The sequence below is a fragment of the Mytilus trossulus genome, chromosome 8 (assembly GCF_036588685.1).
Source record: "Mytilus trossulus isolate FHL-02 chromosome 8, PNRI_Mtr1.1.1.hap1, whole genome shotgun sequence".
In the NCBI taxonomy this organism is placed as follows: Eukaryota; Metazoa; Mollusca; class Bivalvia; order Mytilida; family Mytilidae; genus Mytilus; species Mytilus trossulus.
The window spans coordinates 29019812-29033125 of record NC_086380.1 but is presented as its reverse complement, the minus strand read 5'-3'; the positions used below and the strand labels follow the sequence as shown (position 1 = coordinate 29033125).

At 34.2% G+C, this 13314-nt stretch overlaps 1 protein-coding gene across 1 annotated transcript; it reads left to right on the top strand.

Moving 5' to 3' along the window:
* The first annotated feature begins 11722 nt into the window (after positions 1–11722).
* On the top strand, positions 11723–12884 carry LOC134727545 (endonuclease domain-containing 1 protein-like). The gene has a single exon (XM_063591926.1). The coding sequence runs from the start codon at positions 11723–11725 to the stop codon at positions 12650–12652; it is 930 nt and encodes a 309-aa protein (XP_063447996.1). The 3' UTR covers positions 12653–12884.
* Positions 12885–13314: the final 430 nt, after the last annotated feature.

Genomic DNA, 13314 nt, shown 5'->3' with positions numbered 1-13314 from the left:
GACCTTGACCTCATTTTCATTGTTCGGGGGTTAAAGGGCACGATAAAACAAACATGTGAGTTTATAATATATAAAAAAGAAGATGTGATATGATTGCCAATGAGACAACTGTCCATAAGAGACCAAAATGACACAGACTATAACAGCATGTGATTTTGTTTGGTTCAATAATTTAAAAAGTAAAATTATAAAATATTATTTCGCTTTTAGCAGCCAAGATGGTTCAATTGTTTCAAGATGGTTTATTTGTTCCTAAGCTTAAAGAATTTAGAGATAAACTTGCACAAATGTATAGAACCCAAACACAAATCTGATGAGAACTTATTTTAATAAGATTGCCCAAACACGTGATTTGACACGTGTCTCAAGTTTTTTCTTATATGTCTTCTTGTGTGAACAAACATGACTTTATATCCGAAAAGCCTTGTTCAATTTATAGTTTTAGCTTACAACATTGTCTTACTCAAGGCCTTGTGCTATCAGAGCTATAGAGGTCCCTCTTCATGAAGAAGTCATCAATTTGTTTATTTGTGCAAATGGAGCTGGCAAAGTTATCCCATCGTGGTATGTTTTTCCGGAGGCACATGCAATCAAAGGTGGAATAAAAACGTCCACAAGAAGATTGTAAACCATTTTTGGCTTTCCAGCAGAAGAAAATTATTTCCATCAGAGATGTTTTTCAAATTATCTGAAAACTCATTTTCTTCGGCACACTCTACCGCCGGATCAGAAAAAGTCTTCTCGAGGACGGACATGACCTGTATGAATCTGTTGAAATATTGGAATAGGCAACACAAAACCAAATAACTTTAAATGTTTTTTTAAGCGGACGAAACAAGACCATTCAGACATTACAAGTCGATTTTTAAGTCAGCTTTTGAACGCATGGTTACTGACAACTATAAAACTGGTTTGTCAGTCTCGCAGTTGGAAATATCTGATTGATGCAAAGCTGTTTCAGATGCATTCCAACATGCATGCTAATGCAACAACGTTTGTAACGTTCATTTTGATTAGATAAAGTTACTTTTTTTACATGGCATCAATTGACAAATGATGCTATGGGACGTACGCGCAAGCAGATTTTTATTTCTTGTTTTAACGTGGTTTTCTGTCAGTTTCATTAGAATGGAGATAACAATATTGTATTTTAAGCTCCGAATGCATCAATTGGGGATTTGATGGTCGCAAATACCCGTTTACTGTCTCCGCTAACGCGTCGCCAGTAAACTTATTTTGCGACCATCAAATCCCCAATTGATGCCGTCGGAGCTTAAAATACAATACAGTTATCTACTAATTTACATGTGAAGGAATTCAACGTACTTTCGAAATGTCCCAAATCTATACCCGATTCACACAGAAATGATTTTACATGATTGCACTAGTCTTTCTTGCCCTTATACATTGTTATACAAAGAACAATCGCTAGTAAGATTTAAACAAAACAAAAATTGTTTACACGATTTTTACCTTTTTGGCAAAGTTGAAAAATATTAAAATTACACAATAGTCTGGGACATAGTTAGACATAGTAGATAAAATCGTTTTGTATGTAAATAAATTCGGATTCACATCAAATGAAAACGTTTTAGATGGTTTTATTCTGTATGAAAGTTACGTGACGACATGCTTTAAAATATTGTGCACATTATCTTACAGTCATGTCCTTCTGGTTAACCGACATACCTATATCATATGCTAAAAATTTAACATATTTTTTTCTAATCGTGACTCCTGTGTTGTATTTACATCCTGTTTATACGTTTAAATGTTTAACTAAAGTACGAAGATGAAGAGCATTTAGGAAGAAATGTTTCGAAAGATTTTGACAAATGCATCTTTGGTAATCAGTTCCTCGTGTAGACAATCCTAAGCATTTAAAAAAAAATCAAAGTTTTAGAAACAGTTAATTTATAATTATGACCATAGCAATGATAAAGGCATCTCAGTATAGATGTGATGACTACTGGTCTGGCGAATCTTTGTCATGGAGAAAATCTGTACCAGCAGTGGCATCGACTTATTTGTTGTAAAATAGATTCAAAATATTACCAGATCTTAAATTATGTACGCCTGACGTGTGTTTTGTTTACAAAAGACTCACCAGTATCGCTCGAATCAAAGCAGTTAAAAAACACAAATAAAGCACGAAGTTGGAACGCATTTGGAACCAACAATTCCAAGAAGGTTTCGCCAAATACGGCTTGAATAAATCTATTCTAAAGTAGAAAATCATTAAGTATTTTGAAGAAGAAAAAAGTTATGTAAACAGTTTATTTATAATTATGACCATAAAATTGATATAGGTTATTCATGTCTACACTTCATGTCAACACCGTGGTCGACATTCTAACTAACTATCTCAAACCAGAAATATCTTATCATGATCTTCTTGTTTAAATGAAAAGACTAATCAACTTGATATATATGTAGGACTCTAAAGTGCGATGGTCACGCTGAAGTGCAATGGTCTACGTTAAAGTACGATGGTGTCTCACGCTAAAGTGCGATGCTTGTTAATTTGTTTGCTAAAGTACGATGGTATATCATGCTAAAGTGCGATTGACCGAAACGGTAATGTTAAACGGCTTTTAAACGTTTAAGTACCTGGAGGTTAAAAATAATCTTTTTGCAAAAGATAGAATACCATATGTGATGGGCTTTTTAATTTACCGGTAAGCTTAAGTGATTGGTTTCTAAAGTTAAAAGATCGACCACGTAATAATTGTTAAAAAGGTAATTTAGGTGTTCCAAAATACTATATTTCCTGTAAATGAATTTTCTATAATTTGGGCGTATTATATATTGTGATAAATGGTGTAGCTACGTTGTAGTCTATCACTTATGGGAACACATCTGCTAACAATCGTCCTTGTAAATTACAAATTATTGTCGGAATCTGCAACATTTATTTGTCTACCCTTTTAATATAAATGAGAGGAAAGGCGATGTTCGCCGAGCTTAAATATCTCCCTTTTTTGTAGCGACTTCACATTCATGTTATATTTTCCTGCAATGTATAAACTAATGTTTTAGCTGACAATTTATAATTTACGCATGAGAGCATGTACCTTTATTTTGCTGACGTTACTTTTCAATAAAAATGACAACATTTCAATGGTGACCACAAAGTTAACTGCCACGTATACAATTATTTAAATGCATCCGTCCGCTACCAATAGATAAAGAAAGGCAACAGTAGTATACCGCTGTTCAAAACTCATAAATCCATGGACAAAAAACAAAATCGGGGTAACAAACTAAAACCGAGGGAAACTCATTAAATATAAGAGGAGAACAACGACACAACACTGAAATGTAACACACAGAGAAACGGACCAAGCATCAGACAAAATCCCACGAGAATAACAAATATAACATCAAAACCAAATACATGAATTTGGGATAGACAAGTTCCGTGACACGTCTTATCGCAATGTGAATTTGCACTAAACAATAAGAGAAAACAAACGACGCAACGTCAAAATGTAACACACACAGAAACGAACAACAATATAACAATGGTAGACAATAGAAGCAGGATACACGATACCTATGCGTTATTCTATTTTGTATCTATATAGTAAAACAAGCCAACTGCAGGACACATGCAAGTCCTTCTTCCAACATCCGAAAAGAATCAACAGGCAGAAGCACGGTTTGGTCTGACATTAAGTCATGGACATTTGGTTTAAAAGTTGTCATAAATTAAATATTCTTAATTTGTTCTCCGGCATGTTCATGTTTAGTTTGTTTGAACGACTGTAAGCGTCAAAATCCAACTACGTTTCTTACGTCTATACTTTCGAATACCATCGGACTTTAGCGTATTGAGAAATCGCACTTTAGCGTATACCATTGCACTTTAGCGTCCCCATCGCACCTAAGAGTCCTACATATATATATACATATTACGGATTACAAATGTGTCGTGGTTTGTAATTGGATAACAACACAGAGATGTCAGTATATATTCAGGAAACTGCCGGGGTATATACGACGTTTTTATCCCCAATTGGAACCTCAACAACGTCATCATAACCCAGGTTACTATGTGACGTAGTCAAAAGCTATCAGACTGTCAGAGGCTCACAGAGGGAAAATAATAACGTGCTCAGTCAATAATGCATTTTTATACAAAATCACGCAATTTACACTTTTAATACTTAAATTTAATAAATTATTACATACACGATAAAATTATGTTCACAGCAAATTAGAAAATCCTTCACGTATGCCGATCTTATCAGGTTGGGGTTTTGGGTCAACTTATATATGTGTTGTCAACAAATACCTGCACTGGAAAATAACATTTAGTCCGGGGTAATCCGTAATATATGTGTAATTCAGGTATCAGAAAGGGTATATACTGTGATATTCCCGGCTAAGGGCTTATATCCCCTTCGCCTTCGGCTCAGGGGATATAAACCCTAAGCCGGGAATGTCACAGTATATACCCTGTCTGAGACCTGAATAACATATAATATTTGGAAATCTGTGTCAAGTGACACATAACTGCCATTACCAACTGTGGTGTTGACAACTAGGCTGTTGATACCCTCTAGGAGGAAACCTCCATCAGCACTGTCATTCACCCATTGGTTCTAAATAAACTCAGGGTTAAAATTTTGTGTACCAGATGTTCGTTTTGGTAGCAAAAGACACGGCAGTGAAGCTGGAATCAAAGATTTTGAAAAGACCAAATAAAGTACGTAGTTGGAGAGCAAAGAAAACCAACCCAAAATTCCGAAAGGTGTTGCCAAGTACAGCTCTGCATGGTTATCTACTCATTGGGTTGACTATCATTAGTTTCTGAAAAATTCTAAATTTTAAAAGATTGTTGATTTATAATTTTTACCATAGCAATATCAATATATGTTAACACAGCAGTGATACCATCTTGGAGGAAACCTCCATCATCAGTGTCATCGATGCACAAAGAGTAATTTAAAGACAAACTAATAAACACATAATTCATAAGTGCATAAAAACAGTTTAGGAATACCAACCCCAGCTGTCTAACACCATAAATATTTCAAGTAGTCTTCTAGCCGCGCTCGCACGGATTTTTTCTTCTTAATTATAAAGGAAATCACATTGCATTTGCTCTGATGCCTTCATTCTCATTAAGAGATTAATAAAAAGTTTTATAGAACAAAAAAAAGTACTAAAAGTTATATGGGTAACAATGGTTTACATGGTTAAGTAACAAGATAAATCGATCTTCATTATCCTTCTCCACAACGTCATTTGTCATAACCAAATGTGTCCTTTTCAATGTCCTAATTCTCCGCACTTTTTGACCTGCGTTGAAAATATAGAAAGAACTCTTGCCATCTACTAAAGACGACGTTTCTCGGAGAAAATTCATTTTAGATTTTATGTTTACCGTGATATCTTTACAAAGAAGTCATGCAAAACTTCAACATAAATTGAATGACCGATGGTCAAGACACGAAATGAATAGGGATACTTCTTAGAAATAAGTTGCAATCTTTTAATATATTGCGCTGTGGTATAGGCAGCATTGTTATATTGTGACTTTGGGAACAACAGATTTTCTGTGGTTCCATACAGGCCTAAATAATCAAGAATTGTAATCAAACTACATTTTATTTATGTTATTCCAACAATTCAAATTCTGAACCAGAACTGCATTACCGTTACAAGGACATACATGACATACCTGTATAGGTAAATGCTGACATAATTATATTACACATCGTTAACATAAAATAAACATGCAGATCCCGGATACTTAAATTATTGCGGTTCACTATTTATACATGTTAAATGCATGATAGTAAAAGTGTTAATCAATTATGGTTTATCAACGTGTGCTTTTCATCAAACAAGAAAAAGTAATAGTTTCAGTAAACTTATTTCAATAATAAATGTGACTATATCAACATTGCATTTACAATGAGCATGACATTTCTAAGATAAAAGTAAATGAAAGGGTAATCTGATTTATCCTTTTAAAATAACTAGATATCATTGAGATGGAAGCCATCTCTGTGGGCCCCGCTGTCAATAACGTGGGGTAATAGTGATAGTACTATTTCATAGTATAATAGTGATATGACTGCATGATGTGAACTAATTGTTGACTACTCTAAGGAGTCTCATGTGTGATTTCAATCTAAGATTTTAAGTTAAAACTGATAAATATTCTCATCTTACTTTCATAGTATAATAGTGATATGACTGCATGATGTGAACTAATTGTTGACTACTCTAAGGTGACTTCTGGATGTATGGATTGATGTTTGAACAATATGTTTAAAGGTGCTGCCCAATTGATATTTGTCACATATTTTTAGAATTATGCCTTCAATATATTATGACCCACCAAGTATAAAGTATGAAATATTAACGGTTCTCGAGAGGTAGAGCGGACACAATTTGTTAAGAACAACAAACGGATGGACAGACTGACAGACTGACCTTAGACCTAGGATGCATACATTATGACACATTCTCTGGTGTTGCTTTATATATATGTTAAGTTGAAAATGTTTGTCAGGTATAAAGTATGAAATAATAACAGCTGTCCTCTCAAAATATAGTGTGGATCAAATTTGTTAGCGATGGACAGATCAACAGACAGACAGACAGACCTTTGACCTAGGAAGTGGTACATACATCATGACACACCCTCTGGTGTTGGTTAAAATGGATGTCAAGTATAATATTTGAAATCATAATGGTTCTCAAGATATAGAGCGGACACAATCTTCACCACAGGACACAGGATTGTCAACTGAAACCAAAGTTTTTTTGACGTTGACCTTTGACCTAGGAAGTTGTACATACATCATGACACGCCCTCTGGTGGTGGTTAAAATGGATGTCAAGTATAAACTTTGAAATCATAACGGTTATCTAGATTTGGAGCGGACACAATCCCACAGGATACGGGGTTGTCAACTCTAAACCAAAGTTTTTGACCTTGACCTTTGACCTAGGAAGTTGAACATACATCATGACACGCCCTCTGGTGGTTGTTAAAATGGATGTCAAGTATAAACTTTGAAATCATAACCGTTATCTAGATTTGGAGCGGACACAATCCCACAGGACATGGGGTTGTCAACTCTAAACCAAAGTTTTTGACCTTGACCTTTGACCTAGGAAGTTGTACATACATCATGACACGCCCTCTGGTGGTTGTTGAAATGGATGTCAAGTATAAACTTTGAAATCATAATGGTTCTCTAGATATGGAGCGGACACGAAAGTGTTACGGACGGACGGACGGACGGACAGACGGACGGACGGAAAGACGGACGGACGGACGGACGGACAGACTGATCACTATAGGGCGACCCGCCTTAGTCGGCGGGGCCCTAATTATCAGGATTATAATTCAGTACGTCAGACGCGCAAGAGGGACGAAAGATACTAGAGGGACAGTAAAACTAACAAATCGACAACAAACTGACAGCACCATGGCTAAAAATGAAAAGAACACACAGACAAACAAAAGTACACATAACACAACATTGAAAACTAGTTTTAGTATTAAACCTCTGCATTCAATTTATGTCATTTTTGGCATAAACGCTTAAAGACAAAGATGCCATTTTTAGCATTACGAGGGTGAATAAAAAAACATTTTGGATCTAGCGATTCAAGACTCTAAAAAGGTTATGAATAGAGTATTTTTTTTCAACAGACTTTCACGTCAGGGTAAAGATTTCTCGCATAATCCGTTTTACAATTTGTATTTTTTTCCACAAAAAGAACATTTGACATGAAAAGTGCGATAATACAACAATACTTGTGCGAGTTAAACTGTATCATATCAGTGGTTTCAAAAACAAAGTCAACGAGCTTTTATGTCACAAACTTTTTGAGCTAGCACATAAATATAACCAATAAGCTATTTGGTCTGCATAATGCATTATAACCAGGAACACTCATTGATATGTGTATTTTCAACATATCCCCACAACTATAGACTATGTCATCCGAAGAAGTCTGCCTTAATAATGTGAGCTTACTCTGTGTTTACTTTAGCATGTATACGGAGTTTATACTCTTCAGAGTTCTAAATGTACATACTGTGTAGCACTATGTGTATCACAAATAAGTAGTTCAGTTAAAAATTAAAAAGCTAGTCTTGGAAATCGTAAATACTAGCCATATAACAGACTCTGTTTCAAAAGGTTTGGGACAACACAAAATGTATGAATTTAAAACTTTTTCGAATGGGTTTGGGCCATTATAATTGTCTAAAAACAATTAAACAACCTTTTTGAGCATCTTCAATACCCCACGCCCCATCATTGTCACTGGGCAAACTCATAACTTCATTGACTCATTACTCCTACAAAATTCAACTGATAACATTTTTTTAGCTGCACATTTATGTCCTTTTTATTTGCAATGCTTAATAAAATTATGTTTCGTTTAATAGATTCAAGTTCGGGGCCACTGTTATAGAAACATACCATTCTTTCAATTACATATTTACTTGACAAAACTCTTAAGCTACTTTTGCTGTATTTGGACGTTATTTATATCGATAAAAGATATATAGGGAAAGGGAAACAGTTTATCGACGTTTCGGTCAATACACCAAAAACAGATTTTTATCGGGAAATGGGACAAAATGCCGTTAAACAAGGTAAATTTGAATTTAATAATTTTGTTGTAGACATTTTTTTACAAAATTAATAAATTTGTGGTTCAGAGTACGAGCACAGAAGTGAACATTTATTATCATATCAAATATGGTACAAACTAGAGATAGTGAGACGATATATATCAAAAAATAATTGAACATTGAATTACAGAAATGCGCATCACAAAATGTGTCAATAGCTCATGTCATAACGAAAGTACGATTTGAGAGTCTTTGCAGTTACTGAAAGTTAGTTAAAAGCCAAAAACAATAAACAAAAAAAATAATCATGCATCAGAAACTAAAATCAATTAAACATGTTAAAACAAATCTCAGGAATTCAGTAGTTTAACGCCTTACTAGAGAGTTTCAATATCTAGCCTCTTCAGCTGTTGTGATTCATGAATTTCTCATTTAAGGTTTACGACCCCTTCTGTTACCATGTAAATTACGAATTTATCAAACTGCAATAATTGTATCAAAACCGCAAAGATAATGAATAATAGAGATACACCATTTTGTACATAAACCAAGGGGATTTGATTGGATTTGATTTTTACGAACCGCATTTAGGCTATATCCTGGCGACCAGATTCTAATGGTGGAGGAAACCGGAGTGCCCGGAGAAAACCACCGACCTTCGATAGGAAAACTGACAATTCTAGCCAATCAAGAAGAAGTCGAGTGCAACCGAACGAGAGGGGTTCGAACTCATAACCCCAGTGTTGACTAGCTAGTGATCACAGTAGTAACTACTTAGACCACTCGGTAACCGAGGCCCTTATACCAAGGAAAAATTTCGTGCAAAGCATTATTATTTATTATAATACTTTACGTAAAAATGCCAGATTTGATTGAATCATACGAGGGAAATAATTTACTGTATCTTATGGACGGGCGGGAGATAATTTTATCAAATGTCGAGCTGACCAATCAAAAACGATAATTCAAAGGACAATGCATTGCATTTACATCCATTATTTTAAAGACAAGATAAAGTTTTACGCTTTTCATTGATCATTGTTGAAGTGAAAAATTATATTTAAACAAATTCATTTGACTAACAGGTCGAACAACTGATGTTCTTTAACCCTGCTGGTGTATATTCAGTATAATAAATTGGATAACATATAGCTGAGAGGGTAATCAACAGATAATTATCTCGAAAAAACATAACCAAATTGGGCTTCTCCGCGATTGTCAATGTTTTCACGGGATGATATTTTGCTCTATCATCCAATCAGCTATGTGTTATTTCATATGATTTCATTGCATCTATTAAAAGAAATAGGGAATTTCGTTGCTAATAAAACCAAGGTGTACTTGAATTAGTCCATTTTATAATTCGTTTTAACCTATATCTAAATTATAATAGCAAAGTCAAATGGGTCACATTGTCCTGATAAATGCAATGACGGGCCTGTACTTGCCTATCAAAATATCCTTTCATTTATTTCCCTTAGCGTTAAAATGGATTATTTGTATTCCAAGTAATTGGGAGGGATGATGATCATAATACTGACGGAAACGTATCATTGTTACCCTTTCGTAGCAAAAAACTGAAATAACTGAAAACGAATTGTTAGAGGCTTCTTCTGATTTTGCAACATCCGATGACTTTATTCAGGATTTTTACTGATGAACATCTATATAAAATACCTAAAGAATGCGCTGGAATAGCCTAACAAGCAATGCTGTTTTGTGTCTTCTTTAAATTGTACAAAGTTTCCTGATATTTAATTCATATCAGGTTGAGAGAAAAAAATTCGTTTTACTGTTTAAAGAAATTAAATTCCCAGAAGCCAGGTTCAAGGAAGCACTCTTGTTTTCGTAGAACTATTTTCCTTGTACGTAAACATTCACAACAGGATTTGCATCCAAAAACAATAAGATTAATAACCCTCATTCTAGGCATGTGACTCTCGGTTAAACTATAAGAAGAGACGGTGCTATCTTACCATAATTTATCTCGTGTCAAAGCAGAGTGTATGTAGTTACACAGTTTATCCATGCTATCATAGGTAAGAAAATTTACTGTTTTCTAAAGTCAATGATATATTGAGAGACATTGCATGTACAATATTCAACATAATTATGCAATTTGTATTTTTGTTGAAAAGCAAATAATTTAAATTTGCACATGGTTTAAATATAAATAAAACAAAATTTCTTGAAAACGTTTTTTCAATTTTTCAAAGTATGTCGATTCAGGTAATAAAATGGATATTAAACAATAAATTTAACGCTGCAAAAGTGTTGTCTGTAAAATGGTTTATCCAATCATCATAGATCGGGAATATTATTATTACAATAGTTTTCGTTTGAATTAGAATTCCAATGTTTGATAACACTTAATTTCAATAAAGCAATTATCATGTCAGAACAAGTACAAAGTTAACATAGTATACCCTGAAATCCTTTCCTTTCAAGATGCTATACTATACATGTTATATCTACTGAAAATTCCGACGAACATCTATATAAAATACCTAAAGAATGCACTGGAATAGCCAAACAATCAACGCTGTTTTGTGTCTTCTTTAAATTCTTTAAGTAACATAAAAAAATTCACCAAAACTTTGTTTTCGACGCTTTTAAACGTACATACTAGTATACACTTGAATAATTATAATTCATATTTCATATACATGCATCATCTTCTACATTCCCGTCCACTTTTCCAGAATGTGATCTACCAAAGTAAACACATACAAACACTTATATATTTTTGCCGACATTCATATGCAGTTAAACATGGTCTAGATGCTTGCAAAAATCATACAGATATATGCGATCGTACAGTTACAACCTTTCGTTATAGTCAAAACTGACCTAAGTATTATAAGGACAACACAAACACTTTAGATTTGGGAACTGACGAGAAGAGATGGTTAGAAAAACAGTCCTTACAAAGAAATGTATAAGATGGTGAGGTGAGTCTCAAAATTACAAAAACTGTTCCAGATTATACAACACCAAAAGGTATATACACAGAAATAATAAGAAAACTAGATACTGATTAATTTTCATGTACCATGCTTCCAATATTAATATTTTTTGTTGTTCTTTTCAGGCGATACATTGTTCACAATGATGAATATATTTGGATCCGTTGTTACGGTTATTTTCCTATCTTTTAATTTTGTAAAACTAGAAGTATCGCAAAATTTTGCAAAATGTATTGATGAGTTTTTCTACCAGAAGACTGCACCAATGTTGAAAGGACTAGTCGGTTCAACTCAAATCTGTCAACGACTCCAAAACCGATATTATTACGCTACTGAATATGACACAACTAAGAGAATTCCGCACTATAGCGCATACACATTGTCGTTTGACAAGTGCGGCAGCCGTTTTAAGAAATGGTTTATTGAGCCTCAACTAGCCGACAAAAACAATTCAAATATGCTAGAAATCAACAAAGCAAACAACAATGTAACAACGTTCGGGAGTAAACAAGCAGTAAATATCGATTACACGGGTAGCGGTTATGAAAGGGGACATTTAAATCCACAGCTTTACCATTGCGAAACGGAGGGCAGTAGAAAAGCGACAAATACTTTAACCAATATCGCACCTCAAGTCTCTTCATTTAATCAAGGTATATGGAATGTTTTTGAAACCACTCTGTATGACATCACAAAAAGGGATTGCAATTTTGTAGGAGCAAGACGTTATTTTATCACTGGCGTTCTACCAAGCAATAGTAGGTTCATTAGTAATGGAAGAGTGAATGTACCTGATCACTACTGGACAACCGTTTGCTGTGATTCCTCACGTGCGAAGGGCGTCCTCTTTACAGAAGGATGGTCGGCAGGATTTATAGGTGAAAACAAAGCTGATCCCTCAATTTCTATCTATACAATACAGAAGTTTTTACCAAGTTTTTCAATTAAACTCTTTGCAGATTACACGGATGTAAATGGAAACACAGTAGAAAATTGTCTGTTCAACAGTACTAAAGCGGACAATATTATAAACGAGATTGCAAGTACCGACACTCGCTTCATTATAAAGTAGACTTCTTTGTTTAGGTAGCAACACACATCTCGTAAAAAAAAACCTTAAAATTGCCACTTATAATTTTTAATCACCCTCTTTTCCTTGCTTTCTAACAAATAATGCTTAATGTGTTATGTATATGGAAAAAAACACCTGCCATATAATTGATTTCCAATAATTAAAATGGTGTAACATGGCATCAATCTGAATGTATTTGATACAAAATAAGTGTTTTTAAAAATGTCCCGAAAGTCCCGAAAAGGAGTATGTTCGATAAGGTCCTAAAATGGCCCCCTTTTTTAGTGTAAATTTCAAATTTGGATTTATCGACAAATATCACGATAAATTATAGCTAATACATTGACTAGCTAGGATATTAACCATTTTGTTGAAAATTTAACGTTTCTGCGTTTCATTATGACGTCACAAGTTGTACTCATATTGATTTTTCAAGAAAAAATCAATGAAAATGGGTGAATTTTCATAGATTATTGGACAGGAAACATAGAGCGCATACGTCGACAACAAAGATCTTTTAAAATAATGTTTGTTAAGACATTTCACATGTCTTATTTGAATATTAAGCTTGTCGACGCCTGCGCTCTATGTTTCCTCGTCCTTTATTTGGGTGAAATCTAGCTGATTTTGTCAAATTTCACCAAAATCCCTTATCTTGACCT